The following is a 21,760-nucleotide window of genomic DNA, read 5'->3' on the forward strand; positions in this document are numbered from 1 at the left end:
AAATAATGAAAGGCTTCAGGCCACCGGGCAAATGCCCGCCATGCCCTATGCCCAGTCCAGCGGTGGGTGGAACACACCATTAGGCTTGCACTAAACAGCAGTTTTGTATCAGTTAGGTAACGTTACTTTAACTTCAATATGCTCTCATGTCATCATGTGATGTGATTTTTATCGCACAGTCGGTCCTCCTATTATTCATAAATGTATCCAGTTTGCATTTGCACCTCTCCAGTCACGCGATAAACAGCGAAAATGGCAAGCTTTTGGTTGACGGTTGCCATATGGTTGCCATAGGCGAAGGTATGTTTACTTCCGGGTCGCTTCCCGACCAAAACAGTGCGCGGCAGCCCTTTATTTTGGGCAGGGTAGCTAGTGAACACAATCACAGGAACCTGTAGTCTAAGCTGATTAACGGCAGCCTGAAAGATGGCCGGGGAGACGGAGGACGAAATACCTGGTAATATACTGACTGCATTCACGTAATGTTACGTTTTGCTTTGTGCTGATATTTCTATCTAGCTAATTATAGCAAACTTATCGCCTCTTCCGCTAGGCTATTTACTTCCAATGAACTCATTTAGCTTGAGACAGCAAGCATTTCAAGGCTCCTCGCTCTGTTTGAATTTGACGTTTGACGCAAATATGCCCTGTAACGATCCTATAATAGGCTAGACAAATGTTAATTGTTATTCAATTTAGGTAAACATCTGTAATAATTTATATCGGCCCGGCCGTCATTGTTATTTAGCACTGAACAATCGCAAGGGTTACACATCTCCAACATTGTCTGATCATCTGTGGCAATGACCGTAATATATATATATATTCTACAGTCGTTGATCCATGATATTTACATGAGCCTAAATTAATTGTTAATGGTAAGGATGTCTTCTCATCTCGCCATTGAATTTCTCTATCCTTTCATTTTCTGGTCTAGAATCAGGTGCTGTGTTCACCTTCGGGAAAAGTAAATTTGCCGACAACGTTCCTAGTAGATTTTGGCTGAAGAATGACACACCCTCCCGAATATGTTGTGGAGATGAGCACACAGCACTCATCACAGGTGACGTCATGTATCTATACATCTTGGATGTGGATTTGTTAAAATGATGTATAACATAGAAAATACTTAGGTCCTTGTATTCATTCAAATAGGCTTCATCATCTCCAGACCAGTGCACGATTGTTGCCTGCCAATTTACACAACAGAATTTCTCCCCTTCTGATTCAGAAAAAGGAAAGCTCTTCATGTTCGGCAGTAATAACTGGGGACAGCTTGGTTTTGGAACTAAGACCTCTGTGACTAAGCCTACTTGTGTGAAAGGTACGCCATCATCTATTCACGTCTCAAAATAGAATACTATTGTTTTGCTGGTCTGCCATCGCCAGCTGTGACAGGACCGTTAAGAGACTGCAGTGCACAGTTCATTTTGTTGAGAGCAGTCAATATTTTCCCCGATGTTCTCGGAATATAAAGCCTGCCAATGAACCACTGAAAGATATTAATACAAAGACACAGATTTGCTATTTACCTAATCCCAATCTGGAGGTCCCCATAATCTTGCATAATCTCCAGAGCCAAAGCAACAGTGATGGGGCATTGCTCACAGTATCTTCACAGCCCAGATTGTAGCCAGGTCATAGTTGTAGTAATTTGTGTTTGGAGTCATGTTCACAGGGAACCAATTTTGAGTATTGTCATTATTGTCATTATTACTCGCCTTTTCCTTCATCTTCATTCATTCATTTATTAATATAGTTTCTCTACTTTGGTGCATAACAAAAGTAAATGTCTTTTGTCTGTTTCAGCTTTGAAGACAGAAAAAGTGAAGCTGGCTGCTTGTGGAAGAAATCACACACTTGTTTACACAAGTGAGTAGTGCATCTGGAACACCTGGAACCTTATTTGCTCCAGGGAAACTGAAATGTATACAATAGTGGCATCTTTAGAGCCTTTGTTCACATATGGTTATCTTAAGGGAAAACAGTATATTTGCAAGTCAGTTTGGGTCTAAGTTGAATATTGTTGCCACTGCAACATTCAGTTGTTGTTGTGTGTGCATTCCTTTTGGAATATTTTCCCTTTTTCCCTATTTCCCTTTTGTTACCTGTTAATTGACTCCTGTTTGACATTGTGCACACAGACACACACACATACTTTTATGTAAAATAGCAACAAATTGTCAATATTCTTCCAGCATTCAGTAGGAGTAAGGAGCTAGTACATTATCGATGTCCATATTCAGAAGAGTTTCGAGGTGGTGTATCTCTGTTCTATATTTGCCTGTAGCCCAGGGGAATGTCTATGCAACTGGTGGCAACAACGAGGGCCAGCTTGGCCTTGGGGACTTTGAAGAAAGAAGTACCTTCCAATTGGTGGACTTCTCTAACAAGCAAGGACCAGTCAAAATGCTTGCTGCAGGTTCCAACACTTCAGCAGCCCTCACACGTAAGATGATCATTCGGTACATTTCCAGGTGTGCTTGTTTGTCTAGATATGAATTCATATTCATAAGCAGCAGACTATGTGTAGCCAATGCATGTTTAGTTGTAGTCTATAAATGATTTAAATGGGTGAAAATGTAAGTTGTTTTTTCCCCCCATGACCATTTGTATTGATATTTCTGTGACTGCAGAGGATGGGAGGCTGTACGTGTGGGGTGACAACACTGAGGGCCAGATTGGTTTGGGGAAAGAGAGCAGCTCTGTCAGACCGCAGGTCTTGTCTGTTGGACGGCCCGTTGCCTGGGTGGCCTGTGGATACTACCACTCTGCCTTAGTTACCGGTAGGACTTCCTGTTCCGGAACCTCTTGGCCTCGTTGACACTGTATTTCTGTATTTGTATTTCTGTAGTCAGCTTACAAGTTGGGCTTTGGTTACAGAAGTATTTCTTTTTTTTCATTTTAACTACCCATCTGTAATCATGTATTGGAGTTGAAGTCTTACATACACGAGTCTTTTTATGTCTTTAAAAAAGGAAATATTAACATCTACTTTATCTCCTCCCATGTTTTTATGGTATCTTCTTTAATACTATTACCTGCCATTCTAAGGCATGTGTTAACTATCTGAATGACCTTAAGGTATATGATCCTAAAGGTATCTTCAATGTTTTTCTCATATGGCTATTGGTTGCATAATTTAAATGAAATATGCTTGAATTGTTTACTCATTGAATCCTAATACACTATAATTTACTGTGCTGTTGGATTAAATAAAGATACAACCAGCATACCTTCAGAACCTTGACCATAGCTGGATGAATGTAAGAGCTGTACATCCCTGCATTGGTGCTGACGACCAGCGTTGTGAAGCGTGTCTCTCTTTGAGAGTCCTAACAGATTTGCATACTCTGTGTTTTCAGTTGATGGGGAGCTTTACACGTTTGGGGAGAGGGACAGTGGGAAGCTGGGTCTGCCCAGCAACAAGCTGGCCAATCACAGGGTCCCCCAGCTGGTGGAGGGCATCACGGACAGAGTGGTCCAGGTGGCGTGTGGCGGAGGACACACAGTGGCTCTCACAGGTGGGAGGCAGACCTAGGAGGAATTGAGCAGCAGAACAGCTCTCAGTCACACCATTAAAAATGTCAAGTGCTGCTTCTATTAAAAAGAAAAAAACAAACACAAAAAAAACACGTTGACATGGATTTAGTTTTAAGCATTTATTTTAAGGAGTCTAAACAAAACACATAATTGACTTGACAGAAACTCTTGAAAAGTAATTTCATCAATCACAGTAGTGAAAATGTTGTGATGACTATTAGCATAGACATCTGGGGTTGTGTTGACCTACACTTTTGCTAATAAAGACACTCTGTTTGACTGTGTTGCAGAGGATTGCCTGTACACATTCGGCTTGGGCCAGTTTGGGCAGCTTGGCCATGGAACCTTCGTCTTTGAGTCTCGGGTACCCCGTGCTGTGGATCATTTCCGCAAGGGTCGAGTCCGCCATGTTTCATGTGGGGAGAACCACACAGCAGTGATCACAGGTTAGAGGCCATTGCATAGAACACCTAGAACATATTCTGCTGGTCCTACACTTAAGAATTCAGATTGAGTAGATATTAAAGCTTTAAATGGAGAATCTTCCTTTACACTGCATTTGAAGGTCCCTCTTGGAAAATATATGCTCTTAGAGGTCCACTTAGAACCATGAATGTGTTATTTATAATCCTTAAGGGTTCTTTGGTATAACCCAGTAAAGGTACTCGAATGAGCCTTAAAGAAGAACTTTTTTCTGCTCAATACCTTTTTATTCCTTTAATGTATGCACAGATCATGAAAAAACAAAAAGGGCATTTAGCTAACAAATCCTCTTTGTGTTGCGCTGTAGAGTGTGGCCTGCTGTACACGTTTGGAGATGGCCGCCATGGAAAGCTGGGGCTTGGAGAGGAGAACTTCACCAACCAGTTCAAGCCGACCCTGTGCCCCCGATTCCTTAAGAACTACATAGAAGCTGTAGGTTCCTTCAGTTATACATAGAAGCTGTATGTTCTTTCAGGGCTACATTGAAGCTGTATGTTCCTTGGGTACTACATAGAAGCTGTATGTTCCTTCAGTACTACATAGAAGCTGTATGTTCCTTCAGTACTACATAGAAGCTGTATGTTCCTTCAGTACTACATAGAAGCTGTATGTTCCTTCAGTACTACATAGAAGCTGTATGTTCCTTCAGTACTACATAGAAGCTGTATGTTCCTTCAGTACTACATTGAAGCTGTATGTTCCTTGGGTACTACATAGAAGCTGTAGGTTCCTTCAGTACTACATAGAAGCTGTAGGTTCCTTCAGTACTACATAGAAGCTGTAGGTTCCTTCAGTACTACATAGAAGCTGTATGTTCCTTCAGTACTACATAGAAGCTGTATGTTCCTTCAGTACTACATAGAAGCTGTATGTTCCTTGGGTACTACATAGAAGCTGTATGTTCCTTGGGTACTACATAGAAGCTGTATGTTCCTTGGGTACTACATAGAAGCTGTATGTTCCTTGGGTACTACATAGAAGCTGTATGTTCCTTCAGTACTACATTGAAGCTGTATGTTCCTTGGGTACTACATTGAAGCTGTATGTTCCTTGGGTACTACATAGAAGCTGTATGTTCCTTGGGTACTACATAGAAGCTGTATGTTCCTTGGGTACTACATAGAAGCTGTATGTTCCTTCAGTACTACATAGAAGCTGTATGTTCCTTCAGTACTACATAGAAGCTGTATGTTCCTTCAGTACTACATAGAAGCTGTATGTTCCTTCAGTACTACATAGAAGCTGTATGTTCCTTCAGTACTACATAGAAGCTGTATGTTCCTTGGGTACTACATAGAAGCTGTATGTTCCTTCAGTACTACATAGAAGCTGTAGGTTCCTTCAGTACTAAATAGAAGCTGTATGTTCCTTCAGTACTAAATAGAAGCTGTATGTTCCCTGTGGTACTGTTGGCAGAATTCTCTTGTTTTTAAAACCATAAAAGAATGTGTGAATGGCTAATGTCCTGTGTGTGTGTGTGTGTGTGTGTGTGTGTGTGTGTGTGTGTGTGTGTGTGTGTGTACATGCTTGTGTCTGTGATTGAACAGGTTACATGTGGAGGTTGTCATATGCTTGTGTTTGCCAAATCCCGAGTGAAAGAGGAGGTGACCTTGGAGGAAGATGATGTGACTGAGGACTTCTGGGAGAAACCCTACACGGAGTTGCTTGGCGACACAATGGGGTCAGCCACCCTCCAAAGGAGCATCTCTGCTCGGGTCCGGCGCAGAGAAAGGGTAGGCACCCGAGACCCATACCATCTGCACAGTCGCTGTAGTACTAACTGTAATACAGAAGCACATTTATCCATTTTTACTATATGTAGTATAAAAGTCCTTATCACTGACCCACACTGTAGCTCCATGCTTTTTATCTGTTATATAAACCAGTGCTTACCATAGAATTAGAAAACGTAGAATAGACAGAAGCAATATTCTGCTTGATTTGTTGGTCTTTTTTTGGTCATCTTTCAGGAGAGATCCCCTGATCAGTTTGGGCTGATGTTCCGCACCCTTCCCCCACTGTCGTCAGGCTTCCTCAACACTACCTCCCTACCTGTGCCCAGTCAGACCCTGCCACCCAGGCTGCAGCCTGTTGACCTGCAGGATCGAAACGACCTGAACCGTGGCCGTGCCAAAAAGAATGGCCTATCAACCAGAATAGGTAACCTCAAAGAACTATGATTCGACTTGGTTAAGGCTGTACTCACTAATGTAAAAAATATATATTATTACATACTGCAAGGCTTTGAATGTGACAATGAATGTTATGTTATTGATTATATTTCATTAATCACTGTTATTATTACTCTATTTGTTTTTATCAAATATTTTTGTTAGGTGCTTTGGACAAAAGCGTTCCTAACTTACCAAATACTTAAACTATAACTACATAGATATATATGATATATACTTCCGTTTTTGGTTGTTTTTGCTTAATGTAAACATAACGTAAACGTAGTGCTTCAATAGTGATTGAAGTTCGTTTCTTCTGATTTGACAGGAAAGGTAAAAAAGGGAAAGTCCCAAGAGAAGAAAAGTTCTTCAGTCGAAGCTGGCGATGACAGTGAAAGTGTTAAAGATTTGGGTGAAACCACTGACATACTTAATGTTGTAAGTAGCCAACATTTCGACATCCTTTTGATATCAAGGCAGTTAACCGTTAATCTAGAAGGTTCATTTTGCTGTTATTTTGCTGATTTCATGTTTAGTAAAACAAAGATATATATGATCACTTGAATGTAAAAGCAATTCATTTTGTGAAATGAAAGTTTCATTTAGTACTATGTCTAGTATTATGGGGATATGTTCTTTTGTAAATTCATTTCACTACAATGTCAGATATCAAGTCAAAAGCAGTTGTGTTGGCAGGGCTCAGAGCATGCTGCACATGATCACTTGTCTTGTCCCTCTGCAGACTCATATGATGAAGATGGATCCCAGTGATCAGTCACTGACCTTGTCTCCTGTGCATAAGGTAAGACCCACCACTGATATGGAGATGAGAAGGGCCCTGCTTGGAGGAATAGGCCATAGGATTATGAATTACGATGATCAATGAGTGACAGATACTGAAAATCATTCTGAAAATCAATGATTAATTATACTAATTACTGATAAGTGACTGATGAACTGACTGGAGAATTAATTTCTCAGGGAGCAAAACTCACTGAATAGGGAAGGGGTTCCTTGCGGTACTACCTTTGATCTTCCCGCTCTTGTTTTTCTGATTTTGGGTTTTGCTGACTTTGCATCTTTTTGTTTGCCTTCCAGCATTCATCACCTTCTCTGCATGTGCACTCTTTTCTCTAACACTTTCCCTCTTTTTATCCTCTGCTGTCTGGCGCTGGGATTTAGAAGAAAGTTAAGCTTGTGAAAAAGCATGGTAAGGCTCCATCGGAGAGAGGCGATGAGGTCACCCCCAAACGGGCTCTGCCCACAGAGTTGCTTAAGACATCCAGTTCTAGGTCCCTGTTGTCTGACCGCTCAGTAGGCAGTAGGGGCTCACGGCACAGGGCCCCTCAGACGCGTGACCGTGGCAAAGAGAATGTTCTGGTACCCATGGCAGAGCGTAGGTCTAGAGCAGAAACGGGCAAGAGCAAAAAGCCAGTGGAGGACATTAACAGGGTGGGTGCTCAGATAAAGTCCTCAAAGGCGAAAGGTCAACCTATTGAGATGACCAAACCTGTGAAATCTGCCACAGCAAAATCTGTGGTTGCTGAAACCAAAGGTGAAGAACTTAGACAGGAAGATGAGAGTGAGGCAGGAATCAAACCTTCCACCAAAGATCTGACAAAGCTTTATAAAGACAAAAGTCAATCACTGAAAAAGAGGAGTGCGACAGGGGAAGCTGCTGGAGAGACGGTAGGTGGCAAGGGTCTGTTGACACCAGAGCCACTTCTAGTAAAAGACAAATCCAAAGTCAAAGAAGCTCCCAAAGCAAAGGACCCTCCCAAAGTTACAGTAGTGAAGTCTAAACCAAGTGACGTGGAAACCAAGGCCGCAAAAGTGAAAAGCAAACCTGTATTGGTTCAGAGTAAGCCTCCAGAAGGCAAGGCCAAGTCGGCTAAAAGGACATCTGACAGAGACTCTGAAAGTCCCGTGAGGGAGGATCTTAAAGGCAGTGAAAAACCTGGATTGGTAAAGAAGCTTGACAAGTCAGATCAGCGACAGATTCCTGCATTGCTCCCTGAAGGAGGTAAAAGGACCACTAAGGCCAAGCCGGAGGGCAAGGGTCCAATCGTAGTAGCTGAAGCTGGCCCAGCAACTGGTGGGGAGAAATCAAAGCTTGCCGCTAGTTGGGACAAGCCATTTGAGCTGGAACCTGAGCCAAAGACGTCCCCGAGTGGGACAGTATCCGCGGTGTCCTCCTTTATCCAGGACATGGAAGTGGAGACTGCAGCCAACCTGTTGAAGACGGTGGCAAGCAGCAAGCTCTTCTCCAGGTTTGAGGACAGTGGCTCATCCCTGTCCAGCCCTCAGGGGAGATCCGCGGCGGAGAGGTTCACCAAGCAGAGGCCAGTCTCCTCAGCGTCCTCCAAGAGCCAGGAGGAGTCCAGCACTGCCCAGCCAGGCAGGAGGACAGCTGTTACCATCAGCGTCAGACCTGAGCCAGGGAGCTCCGATGAAGAGGAGCCCGACGCAGAGCAGAGAGAGAGGGGGAGTAGCGGGCAGAAGGAAGGGGAGGAATCCAGAGATGAAACGGAAGAGGAGGGAGAGACTACAGAGGGGGAGGAAGATGAAAGCCAGGAAGGGCCTGACAGCAGGGGGAGAGCGCAGGGCTCCGTGAGAAGTGGGGCACAGACCGCAGGGGGAGAGCGCAGGGCTCCGTGAGAAGTGGGGCACAGACCAGAAGTGAGACGGGAGAGAGCGGGACTCGCGTTGATGTTACTGACGACGATGATGATGATGATGATGATGATGGAGATAAGGAGGAACCATCCGACGCCACCCTCGGAGGGTTAACAGACGCAGAGGAGAGTGAGATGAGGGAGGAGAGTAGAACTGCTACAAGCCAGGAAGAGGAAGATGACACAGTCAGTGCAGGAAAGAGTGGGAGTGCATTAGCAGAGGAAGACGAAGAGGAAGATGACCCAGTCAGTGCAGGAAAGAGTGGGAGTGCATTAGCAGAGGAAGACGAAGAGGAGGGGGAGGAGGAGGAAGAAGAGAGTGGGATAATGGAGGGAGAAAGTGAAGATGTTGATCAGGTGGAGGGAGAGGAAGATGAGGAGGAGGAGGAGGAGGATGAAGAAGAAGAGGGACAGGAGAGTGAAAGTAAGTTAGTTGAGGAGGACGAGGAGAGCAAAAGTGAATCAAGCAACCAGAGGGACGAAGCAGAGTCAGAGGAGTCAGAAGATGTGGATGAAGATGAAGAGGAGGAAGAGGGGACCGTGGAAGCAGAAAGTGAAGGGCAAGAGGAATCTGCAGAGGAAGATAGTAAGAGCGATGCTGAGGATAGTGAAGTTGAGGGGGAAAGCGGAGAAGAGGAAGGCAGCGCAGAGGATGAGGAGGAGAGTAAGGAAGGAAGCGAGGAAGAGGATGAGGCCGAAAGCGAAGAGAATGAAAGCGAGGTGGAACAAGAGGAGAGTGAAGAGGAAGAGGAAGAGAGTGGAGGGGATGAGGAAGAGAGTGAAGCAGAGGAGGAAGAAGAGGAGGAGGGGAAAAGTGAAGAAGAAGAAGAAGAGGAGGAGGAGGAGGGGGAGAGTGAAGAAGAGGAGGAGGAGGAGGAAGAAGAAGAAAGTGGGGGTGAAGAGGGGGAGGAGGAAGAAGAGGAGGAGGCAGGTGAGGAGGAAGAGGATGAGGAAGATGATAAAGAAGGTAGCTTAGAGGCTGAGAATGAGGAGGAGGAAGAAGAGGAGGAAGAAGAAAAAGAAATAAAACCAAAGAGGACAATCCAAAAAAAGGCTACCAAACCAGATGCTAAACAGACTAGGTTGACGGCCTCAGCCAAGGGCAGGCCAGGCTCAAGGAGAAAGCAGTCAGATGTTGGGTCACAAGAGTCCCAGCAATCCCAGTTCTGGGAGGACGTCCTTCCTCAGTACCTTAATCTAAAATAACCTTACCTCTATACCAGTGGCCTGCTTTTATTGACCTTTTTCACCAGATCTCTAACACGCTCACCCATATGCTACATCCCTGTCTTCTCTCTTACTCATGCTATATGCCTTTGTTGCCTCTGTTTACTGTTTTTCCGTGCTTTGCCATGTTTTATTTTTTCTCTTATTTATATTTTCCTACTGCAAGGTTTTAAAAAAGGTCAGTAATGAATTGAAGCAGATTGTATGCAATACCTGATCATATTACATTGGCAAAGGTAATTGAATGGAATTTGAATGTTTGGATGGCTGTATGGTTGTTGTATAACCATCCCATTAAACACTATTCATAGTATACAAAATCCACTTTCACATGTACATACAAAATACACACAATAATCATGTAAATACTGACAAACTCGCAATTTGTTTATTTTCTTTTTGGATATTGAATCAAATAAGCATACCTTCTATGAAGGCAAACCATCTCAGATCTCATATATCCCATGCCTATTGACTTTTGTTTGGTTTTTAATGTCTGTCTTAAATAAATTATATTTGATTTTTAACTTGTGTTTCGAATTCACCTTGCACCTTGCAAACTTAATAGTCTAATGGTTTTTCTAAAGTTAACAAATGTTAATACAAATGTTCCTTTCTGCACACAACAGACTACAGCCACCTCACATCTCAAACCATTTCTCCCAACACTTCAACTCTGACAATACATTTAACATCATCGCCAATTAGTATTACTAAAATTGCTTCCTCACAGCAGAAAAAAACAAGTAGAAAAACCAAACCTTGAGGAGGAAAAATGGTGTAAGTCTGTGTTTTGGGGTATAACACTGTAAAGCTAGCTTTCAAGACCGATTCAAAGATTACCAGGGATTGCAACATCTCTCCATTCAACACCTCACATGCACATGCACAGTAACAGTTCTTCAAAGACACAGTTTCATAAAAGGATCTGTCCAAATGTCAGGTGAGATGATGCTTTTTACCTAGCACCTTGTCTGATTAGGTTGCTCCATAGAGTCCATAGTTTCTTAATTGTGTTGTCTTGTGCCCTAGAGTAGCAAATCACTAGACATCAGTCTTTGTGGTTGCCCCACCTTTCACCTGGGAGGGCTAACTTCAACCACTGATCGAAGCTCTTATGCTAAATAGCTAATCCTAAGGAATCCTGTTGTTTTGAATGTGTGTTTGTGTTTTGTGTCTCCCCCCCTGTAGTAATGCTTAAATGCTGTCTCTAGTCCACACACATCTAAGCCTGAACTCTAACTTGGTCTTCTCATACAGGACTTCGTAGGCAAAGCCTCACAGGAAACCAGTGAGACAGAGGAGGTTAATCAAGATGAGGATGGAGAAGATGAACATGATGAAGGTGTTGAAGAAATGGAGGGCAGTGAGGAAGAGGAAGGGATTGGTGAAGAAAAGGAGGAGAAGGAAGAGAAGGATCAAAAGAGGGATGCAGAGCCAGGCGAAAGCCTCAACAGCTCATCCCTTAAGGTTAGCCCAAAGGCCTTGCTTTGCCCTCACTAAGACATGAGACATATCCTGAGCCCTTAGATGCTCTTAGAAGAGAACTGTTGAGGACTGGTGTAAACAACAAAAAATTGTCTTGGGAAATTGATGAAAATTGTAACATTGCTTCTAACTTTCAAAGTAAATGGAATAACGAGCATCATTTGTCTCTTTCCAGGAAGCAGAGGTAGAAAAAGAGGAGATGGTCCCACATGGTGCTATTAAAGGTGTGTTGATCCCAGATTTTGCCGTTAAAGGTTTGTTGACCACTTTTACTAGATGGAAATAAGGATGTATCGTTGGTTCTAAGAGGACATGTTTTTTTTTCTCATGTCCTAGAGTCTGAAGAGAAACCAGAACCACAGCCTCAGACTGAGGAGAGGCTCGAGTCCACCAAACAGCATCAGACTGAGGAGAAGCTCGAGTCCCTTAAACAGCCCCAGACTGAGGAGAAGCTCGAGTCCCTTAAACAGCCCCAGACTGTGAAGGAGGAGGAAAAATCAAGGGGCATCTTTGGATCAAACAGAAGGGTATGCTCAAACACAGAGAGCTCAGGAAATACAACCAACACCATGACAGCCGAATAAAAAAAGCTAGTAAAAGTCTTCAACAAACAGGTTTAACTCTTGACCTGAGCCTTTGTGTTTTAGATATTAGTTAGTATTAGTTATGCTAACATATGTCATGTCTGTCTGCAGCGATCTCTGTTCCAACGACCGCAGTCAGAGGAGAAGGTGGAGGGCTCATCGGACAACACTTCACCGGGGAAGCAGATCGTGGAGGGCTCCTCTGTGTCTGAACAGAATGTAGGAGATGTCGGACGCGGCATCACTAGTGAGACCCAGCAAGGCAAAAAAGGACCTGCGTCCAGCCGCTCACGTTCAGAAACCTGCACCCTCCTCTAATGATCCTCGAAGGGGGGCGACTGGGACATACCAATAGCGAGTGTTACAAACCTACAAGATGACCACTAACTTTATTTCTGATTCTTTATTAAAAGTCACTGATTGTGTTTTTTCCATATTCTGTCAATGAGGGTATCTTTTAATTCCTAATTGAATGTACGTATGTTCTCATATGGATTGCAATTGATCAGTGTGGAACTGAAACCTGAAAAGACATAATTATTTGCTGTGGTGTACTCTAGATTTGTACTTTAGGTGTGTGTCTGTTATGTGTTTTTTTTGTCTGTGTGTGCATGTGTTTTGGAGAGTGATTTATATTCTTATAACAAATGTATATTTTCATATAATTATTATTTATGCTGGATAAACTGCACACTTGCACTTTACAAAGTTTGTATTCAAAAGAACACTAAAGATTTAGGGATTTGTAACTGGATGTAAAAAAATATATATTCTGTAACAGTTACTGTTTTGTACTTGATTTGTGATTTCAGTAAACAAACGTGGGTGATCCTTAACGCCTTGTGCTTATCCTTTCCCCGTTAAGGTTTGGCCTGGAGATATTATGAAGGTTTCACAGATTTTGTCATCTGTTAGCGATGTTTAACCTTGGCCAGTAGAGGGCAATGTTGCCAAGTGCGTTGCTTTCGCTTGTGGTAGAGCTTGAAACTCGTCGGCTTGACTGAGGCGCTAACAACAGGAAACTGGTCCTGATTCTCTTGAGAACGATAGAGAAGACATTGCTAGAAGGCTTACTAACCTACATTGAGCATTTAATCTGCCAGTGGGAAATATGGAGGAATACCATCCTGGTGACGAGGTAACTGCCACTTAAGCACGCATAAAGTATCATATTGTTTTGAAGTCATAAATCAGGGCGAGTATAACGTTAGTTGTCGCCGATGAACACAAAACCGATACGCGGGCAAGCTAGCATTTAGCTAGGGATGCTACTTGCTCAAAAACAGCAGGTTAGACAGTCATTTTTGACAGCAATGTTGGTGTAAAACATGCGTACAGTTACAGTATAATAACTAATTGTCAGTAGTTTTACTTTTGTTATTTAAGAAGAACAACTGAAACTTAACAAAAGGATGATAGTGGGTGTGGTCACGGTCTCTGATGCAACGACTGTCAAATCTGGCTGGCTGTCTAGTTAGCTAGCATAACTAGCCTATTTAGCTAATACAGTACCAACTTTGTAATGACTAAGGTCATCAAACCCTGTCGATTGGTCATGTCTAAGACTTTGCTACATCAAAGAGTTTGGTTGGGTTCAATTTCGGTCGAACAAGGAGTCAGCTGCTTATACGATATATGATTTTACAAGACCCAAATCCGTGACCATATCTTGCTACAAGAGTAAGAACAGTGTCCATTAATGAAGTGATAAGACTGGTCTCTTTGCTCCGGGCCTTTAAGGTTCAATTTAAATGATTAAGCTGGGAAATGTATTAGATCTACACACAAAGCCTGTTAAGTAGCAATTAAATATAAGCCATTGCTCCTGAACAGTAGGTTTAGAAGTTGTGTGGTATCAAAGCTCGAGAGATCAAAGGTTGGTACACAGATAATGTAGGTCACACACACTCAGTTTCTCTTCTGTTCTCTTTGAATGACAGGTGGCCTTCAACCCCGACGAAGCGAGCAACTCCGTGAAAGAGGTAATCCAAGTTCTATTAAAGGGACCGCTCCATATACAGCCAGAAAGATGGCTTTATTACATGGGTAATGTTTGCGCAAAACCGAGAACAAAGTCTCCTTAAGTGCTGAGCTCTTGCTCATAAGCTCAAACACCCTCAGGTGCCGAGTTTCAACTATGTATGCTTGTTCTGGTCTGTTTCCTTTTTTTTCATGTAATCAGATGATTGCTGATGCATAACAGCACATGTTTTGTTGTCATGTTCTCAGTGCATTGAGGGGATCATTGGAGGAGTAGACTACAGTCAGAACAAAGTGAACCAGTGGACGGCCACCATCGTGGAGCATTCCCTCACACAACTGGTCAAGCAGGGGAAACCATTCAAATACATTGGTAGGGCAAATCCAGACACAGCTGATTGGAGTGGTAGGCTGTCAGTGGATGTATTGCATCATCACTAATACAATTCTGTCCTGTTTGGTGCAGTGAACTGTGCGGTCATGCAGAAGAGTGGTGCCGGTCTTCACACAGCCAGCTCCTGTTACTGGGACACAACTACTGATGGTCAGTGATTCGCCATTATCCAAAACTCTCTCTCTCTCTTCTCTCTGTCTCTCTCTGTTTCTCTCTTCTCTCTGTTTCTCTCTCTCTCTTCTCTCTCTCTCTCACACACACACACACGCACACACTCACTCAGTCACTCACTCAGTCACTCACAAACACACACACACACACACACACACACACACTTTAACACACACACATTAACACATTGTTATATGTGTGAAATTGAAGAAGCCATTCATTTAATACAGATATAGATCAAAACAAAATTGAATTGTTTGGAGATGTACACTAAAACACTGTCACTGTCACGTTATGGTGTTCTGCTTCAGTTGTATTGATCATACAAATGAAAAGAATTAACCATCACAGGTTCTGGAATATTGGATTGTTCTATTTGGTTAAAAGGACCCAGTTAACAGTGGAACACGCAAGCCTCCTAGAAAGTTCAGGAAGGAAGTTGAACAATTCTTGCTACATCAGTTAATCCCCAGTTGCCTGACGGTGCTTTTTCCCCCCCTGCAGGCAGCTGCACGGTGAGATGGGAGAACCGCACCATGTACTGCGTGGTCAGTGTGTTCGCCGTGGCCGTGGCACTCTAACCACCCTCGGCAGCCATAACACAACAGCTTGAGAGCGACGGAGACCAACACGCAGACACAAGGGGAGCAAACACCAACGCTTTCAACAGTTGGCTGTTCAGCTGAACAATGTTCAGTGTCTGGTGACACTCCACAGACTGACACACAACAACCCCCCCCCCCCCCCCCCCCCCCGGAAGATGCCATTTCTTTTGCGCGTCCTCCGCAGCTGATCGTACAGTACATGACATTGCTGCAGTGCTTGTCTTATATGCTAGTGTACAGTAACCATGGCAGTTATTATTTAAACTCTGGGGTGTGGGGCAGTTTGGCTGACTTCTTGCTTAGCACATATGCGATGGCCAATATGTATATTACTTTAATAGAGGGATTTATTCTGTTTGAAGTGTAGCTTGTGTTGTTGCTTTTTGAAGTGTAGATGCAGAGAGGAAAGGTGCAAATCTAATTTATTCATGACTCTCCCCTAATTCTTTAACTCATGTCAATTAAGCCTTTATGAAATACCAACTGCACAAATTCTTGAGTAAAAAAAATGCAAAATGATAGTGGTAATTTTGAAATACAGGAAATACAAAACAGTGGGGATTTCACCGGCCCAACCCTCCTTCCTCTTATTTTTGCCCTTGGAAATGTGTGTATTTGGGCGGCTCATCATTGAATAACCTGTTTTGGTTTGAAAACAAACTCATCATGTCAAACTCAGTTCAAGTGACGTTATGTAAAATAAAAGATCTCTGTAAATTCTCTGTTATTTTTATTGTCCAGGGGTAATTTGATTGTCCAACTGCAAATATTCTGTTCAATCCTGATCCCAAAAGCAAAGCTAGAGGTGGACCACTTATTTCACAAATTATAACAACAATGAAACCATTTAATCAAAACAGAACTGTAACATCAGTCATTATCCTTGCTGTGCTTGTTTTGAACTCTATGCAGTTGGTATGCCACACTTCATTAAATTCACCAGTGCACACCGGGTAAAGATGGGACTAGAATAGAAGTGAAATAAAAAAAAGAGGAACAATGCTATGAGCCAATCGAGCGGACTTTCCACCAGTACAAGCAGAAGGAATGAAACAGGTAGCCAGTGGCTACTGTGGTGGAGAGAATTTCCCCACAGGTTTGTGTAATAAGGCCTTTTTGGATATTTCACAACACTGGGGAAAGAAAAGCATCAGCCGTGACAATTTCCTTTATGCATTTATTTCTTTGCATATGTATATTCATTTATTTCCTTTTTACACCTTAATAGTAATAAAGCAAAAATATTTAGAAAATGCCCAAAAGGGGTTCTGAATACGTATGAATACAAGTATGCACAAGCAGATTGAGACATTGGAATAATAAGACATTGTGTAAAATGAGTTCCTTTGTTATTTACACGTTACTAAATGCATGTCAATTGTTGTAACAGAAAGCATAATTGGAATGTTTGTGGACATTACAGTTCAAAGTTCACAGCTCAAACATCATAGACCGATATCTTGAACCCACAATTCATAAAATGCTTAATAATTCCAAGCTCTTTATATTTTTATCAGTGTTGCATTGGACACTCAACTGTAACATTCAGCTCAGTGAAGCCTTTTCTTCTGTTTCTTTATCTTTCAAGTAAATCTGGCTGATGTTGATTTATAACACTTTGAATGCTTTCATGCACACATCGACTATTAGTAGGACTTCTGTGTGCTGTCCTTAGCATTAAAGCTGCAATAATGCAAGGTATTCAGTATAGCTACTCGGACTCGTGCTCTATATCCCTGATCTGTTAAGAGCCATCAAATCAAATCAAACTTTATTTTTATAGCGCCTTTCAGACCAAGAGGCAACACAATGCGCTTCAAGAGCCTCGACAACCACTGACTTATTTTGCCGATATCCTTCACATGTCTGGAGCAGCAAAGGACGAAAGGATCTCAGAAATTCTCCTTGTTGAAGATGAACGTGACTGAAGACTCAGAGTTGGACTTGCATTGCGTCTCCAAGGTCTTACCCAGAGCTTGTGGGCCGCACAGGAACACACCCACCTTTGATCTATTCAAACGAAAAGAAGAAAAAGAAGAGAAGCTGTCAGAGGAGAACTCCACCCTTCTATGCAACAATATCAAACATTGAGCCTGGATATCAGTTCATGCTATTTCTTTATCTGCAAGAAAGGTGCGCCACATTGCTGAACATACTCTGGATGATTTGCCCCAATCGCACGGAACTCGTCGTCCCAGATGGGTTTTCCATATTTGGTCTTCTGCTTTAGGCCAGTGATGGGGTCATTCTCAGCCTCGTGTTGACCCCAGAAGTAAGCGGCCTGCGGGGGAGACACGTCCAACAGCCATAAACACATGACTGGCCAGCGGAATATCCAAAATGGTTATCTTATCATGGTCACAAAGGAAAAGTCCCCACACTGGATTTGCTCAGACACCTGGGGTCAGGAAGCAAACTGAGGTGTGAGTGACTGCAATTAATCATAGTATGGGAATGGGGGAGGCTATTGAGAACCATCTCAGACAGAGAAACCAGATTATCATATACCACAACAAAAGGTTGCCAGACCTGTTTGCATTACAAGCCTAGCTCATTTACATTAGAAGCCTAGGACTAGGAGTGGTCTTAAAACAGTATATATGACTAGAATTGTAGAGGCTTGTTATTCAGTCCTACACCGCTGAATCCTGAGTAGGTTACTTCGTCACTGCACATTACTGGAATAAAGATTGCTGCATCAGAAACAAAGAAACTTCCTTCATTTCTTACATGACTCACATATGATCCCTGATTAGCAGGAAGTCAGGAAACACTGCTTGTAGTTGAACATTAACAGAATAACAGACGCATAAACAAATGGGAAATTATTCTTGGGAAAAAAACACTTTTCTTCCTTTAAGGAAACCAAGCCCAGAGGCCCCTAGATTTACACCAGGGGAGAGAACACTGAGTCCTCACCTCTGATTCCTTCCACCTGGTGAGGTAGATGTTGAGGCTGAGGAAGTCGCCCATGCCCTTCTCCACCATCTGGCCCTCCAGGCTCTGCAGCAGGTCAGCGAACCACTCAAACGCCTGCGTCTCTGGGCACAGCCAGTAGAAGTAGATCTGCAGAGAGAGGTTCATGGCAAGCAGCATTAGATGGAGGCAAGATCTGGTGTAAGCGGTGCGTAAGGGCTGCTTTAATACTAGGTAGGCACCGGAGATCTAATTTGGTCCAATAACCGTACTGAGCATTCATTTATTTTATTCTGGGCACAGCCAGTAGAAGTAGATCTGCGGAGAGAGGTTGCAAGCAGCCTTAGATGATCTAGTGTTAGCGGTGCGTAAGGGCTGCTTCAATACTAAGAAGGCCCCAGGAGATCTAATTTGGTAATCGTTTGGTAAAGCAGCGTTGTAAAAGCAAGATTAGAGAAAGTAGGGTTACAAACACTGTCTTAACAAGTTTGATTTGATAGGAATACGTTTTTAAAGCGTGTGTGTTGATGAGAATGTGAAAAAATGCTCACCTTCTTTGTGAAGACGTTAGTGTTGTTTTGGACATGTTTGTACCACACAGATTTCAGGATGGACGCAAAAGGGGTGACTCCGATTCCAGCACCCACGAGCATAACCACCTCATACCGGAAAACATCTTCACTGGCAGTCCCAAATGGTCCATCCACTGAAATCCTTGAAACAGAGAGAAATACACATATTACTTGCCATTGGTTCTTATAAGTTAACAAAAGCCATTCGGAAAACATAATGAAAGTGACAGCATTTCATGTCTCACTGAAATTGCAAAAACACTGTTCCTCTTTTTAGGCAAAAAGTCTAAACTTTCCCATATTTGGTAATACTGGCATGAAACACAACACTGAGTTAGATGTATAGTAGTTTATGTTCCCAGAGGTAATACTGGCATGAAACACAACACTGAGTTAGATGTATAGTAGTTTATGTTCCCAGAGGTAATACTGGCATGAAATACAACACTGAGTTAGATGTATAGTAGTTTATGTAAATACAACACTGAGTTAGATGTATAGTAGTTTATGTTCCCAGACTAATGAAATACAACACTGAGTTAGATGTATAGTAGTTTATGTAAACACAACACTGAGTTAGATGTATAGTAGTTTATGTAAATACAACACTGAGTTAGATGTATAGTAGTTTATGTTCCCAAAGGTCCATTACTCATTCCACTTGATTCATTGATTTAACATTTAGAAGAAAAAAAGCTGAAACCAAATAATCAATTACCATGCCCCACATTAGCTAGTTGTTGCTATGGAACCCAGTGGCGGACCTAGTCATTTGGGGGCCTAAGGCGAACATAGCCAGGGGCCCTCTTCATCCGTCCTTTTAATGCAAAAAAAAGGGCCACCTCAAAGCAGGGGCGGACTGGGGGGAAAAAGTGGCCCGGGAGTTGTCTGTCAGAGCGGCCCACTTAATATACGGCGCGTTGCCTGCTCAATGTATGCAAAATACCCATACACTTAACATAATTTTGGATGATTACAAAGAAATAACATTATATATGTTTTTTAATAACATTTGGATCCACAAATTTGCCTGGATGGACACATGGAATAAAATGATACTGGCTATTGTAACACTCCAAGGTAGGTATAGTTTGCTAGATGAATATGCTTAACTCTGGGCTAGTATCAGATGGTTAGGCCTATACCCAACTGTTTTCGACAGTAATTTATAGTTGTTCACTGATCCTCAAGCTGCAAGTCCCTTTACACATACCCATTATTCCTCCAAATGGTTCAATTTCATAGATTACACTTCTGAATATTTTGTCATTTGAACATACTTTCCCCCAGACTGGCACTGCCTTGATGGTAACCCTCTTTACGCTATCAGCACTGGCATGGACATGGGACCAAAGTCGTTGCTAAGGGCCTTACTTGGGCATTTTCCATGCCTCCTGGAACTCATTCTTGTCCCCTCCACAGGCTTTGAGCAGGCCCTCAGTCCAGTCACCCACGATGCGGACGTGGGCGCTGAAGTGGTCCTCCTCTGGGGCCGACGTGAGCGTGAAGGGGTGCCACTCCAGCTGCGAGACAGATGGGCACTGGAGGAAGACATACTGGCCCACCTCCATCTTGAAGCCCTTCTGCCTCATCTGTAGCTCCAGCGTTTTGGAGGGGTGCATGACCACCTGGAGCAGGAGCAGAGGAGAGGAACTCAGGGGAAAGCATCTGTTATCTCTTCCTAGTCTTGCTTCAACACATTTGGGATAAAAGGAGCATTATAAGGAACTATTTTGTATCATGATGCCATTTTTATGGGCTGGAAAATGGTCTGACCTTTGTGATAACCACCTTCCGTTGCGAGCGGCAGAATCGTACAATCCTCTCACACAGGTAGAGAAACATGGGCCCCACCACATATTTCCATGTCTAGAAAAACAGTGAGTGAAAACAAATTGTTTATAAATCCTAAAACAAATAAATACATTTGACTTCCCTATAATCAGAGATCTGAGAGAAACTTCCTCTCACCTGTGGGGGATTTCCAGCAAACACAGGCTCAGGGCAGGAAGGATCTTGCCCCCACTCTTCAAAGTGCGCAGCACATTTGATGGGGTCATGCTTGGACAGATCCGCTTGGGTTTGGCCACGTACAATGCGTCTTTTCAAAAAACAACAGAAATGTCCCGTTACCTTCATTGCTCTGTTGGGTCATGAGACAGTCAGTATCCCTCATTCTACGATCAAAACTCTTTTTAACTGAACTTCTTCTCAAAATGATTTACTGCATTAGAATCAACATGCATCCATTTGATTTGAACATAAAAGCACTTTGAGCTGCATTCTTTTGCATGAAAGGTGCTATATAAATAAAGTTTATTATTATTATAATTGAATATTATTACTATTCCCTGCTATGGGGGATGTGTACGTGTAGGGCCGCACACACTCACCCTACTCCATGAATAACTAAACCGATGAAGAAGACCACAAAGAGGTGATGGGTGAACCAGAACACCTCAAAGTATGACCTCCGGATGACCTCCATGGAAGAGGTGATGATCAGGATTAGGGCCAAGGTGATGACCACTCCGGTCAGGCCAGCAATGGTGGTGAACACCACATAGGTCGGATTCTGAGAGATGCAATAACAAACAAAGAAATATTCACGATGCCCCAACACCAGTGAAACAGGTCACCAGTCTCCCCTCACGTCCAGACCAGACGTTTAGAGCGTCGTCAGAATGTAGGCCTAGGGTGATTAATGGTTCCGGGAATGACAGGTTCATCACCTGCTAGTAACTTCATTCTAAAAGACCATGAAGAGTATTCCTTGTATTGGAAATCTGCTCTTCTATGCTATTTATGGATTTAGCTATCATGGGCAGTGGGAGGTGGGCGGTGGGGGGTGGGGGGGGGTATCACACAGCACCATGGCAACAGCATACGGATGATTACAGCATAATTACTCAACCATAACGGCACACTGATGCATCAGACTGTGGGTTGAC

The 21,760-nt window shown here is 42.9% G+C and overlaps 4 protein-coding genes across 4 annotated transcripts in view; 3 read left to right on the top strand and 1 right to left on the bottom strand.

Moving 5' to 3' along the window:
* Positions 1–341: 341 nt before the first annotated feature.
* On the top strand, positions 342–7,083 carry rpgrb (retinitis pigmentosa GTPase regulator b; the record flags this gene model as incomplete). Its single annotated transcript, XM_080834564.1, has 13 exons — positions 342–457; positions 938–1,063; positions 1,232–1,324; positions 1,810–1,872; positions 2,291–2,449; positions 2,637–2,786; positions 3,366–3,524; positions 3,834–3,989; positions 4,334–4,458; positions 5,574–5,759; positions 5,997–6,186; positions 6,526–6,635; positions 6,940–7,083. Exons 1-13 carry the CDS (start codon positions 427–429, stop codon positions 7,081–7,083), a joined length of 1,692 nt encoding a protein of 563 aa, XP_080690690.1. The 5' UTR covers positions 342–426.
* Positions 7,084–9,377: 2,294 nt separating this feature from the next.
* On the top strand, positions 9,378–12,489 carry LOC308362069 (uncharacterized protein; the record flags this gene model as incomplete). Its single annotated transcript, XM_080834565.1, has 5 exons — positions 9,378–9,536; positions 11,360–11,569; positions 11,763–11,811; positions 11,924–12,114; positions 12,283–12,489. 5 exons carry the CDS (start codon positions 9,378–9,380, stop codon positions 12,487–12,489), a joined length of 816 nt encoding a protein of 271 aa, XP_080690691.1.
* Positions 12,490–13,180: 691 nt separating this feature from the next.
* On the top strand, positions 13,181–15,448 carry dynlt3 (dynein light chain Tctex-type 3). The gene is made up of 5 exons (XM_080835837.1): positions 13,181–13,309; positions 14,112–14,153; positions 14,401–14,524; positions 14,618–14,695; positions 15,221–15,448. The coding sequence occupies exons 1-5, from the start codon at positions 13,283–13,285 to the stop codon at positions 15,295–15,297; spliced, it is 348 nt and encodes a 115-aa protein (XP_080691963.1). The 5' UTR covers positions 13,181–13,282; the 3' UTR covers positions 15,298–15,448.
* A 1,765-nt stretch (positions 15,449–17,213) lies between these two features.
* Positions 17,214–21,760, bottom strand: part of cybb (cytochrome b-245, beta polypeptide (chronic granulomatous disease)) — a gene marked incomplete at both ends in the record, with an annotated part of 8,490 nt that continues 3,943 nt past the window's right edge. Inside the window, 8 exons of the mRNA XM_080833905.1 lie at positions 17,214–17,331; positions 17,478–17,602; positions 18,241–18,387; positions 18,789–18,951; positions 20,184–20,437; positions 20,586–20,678; positions 20,781–20,910; positions 21,203–21,384. Of these exons, the coding sequence (XP_080690031.1) occupies positions 17,214–17,331; positions 17,478–17,602; positions 18,241–18,387; positions 18,789–18,951; positions 20,184–20,437; positions 20,586–20,678; positions 20,781–20,910; positions 21,203–21,384 (1,212 nt within the window). The remainder of the gene's footprint in view (positions 17,332–17,477; positions 17,603–18,240; positions 18,388–18,788; positions 18,952–20,183; positions 20,438–20,585; positions 20,679–20,780; positions 20,911–21,202; positions 21,385–21,760) is intronic.

The sequence above is a fragment of the Sprattus sprattus genome, assembly GCF_963457725.1.
Source record: "Sprattus sprattus genome assembly, chromosome: 3".
Classification (NCBI taxonomy): Eukaryota; Metazoa; Chordata; class Actinopteri; order Clupeiformes; family Clupeidae; genus Sprattus; species Sprattus sprattus.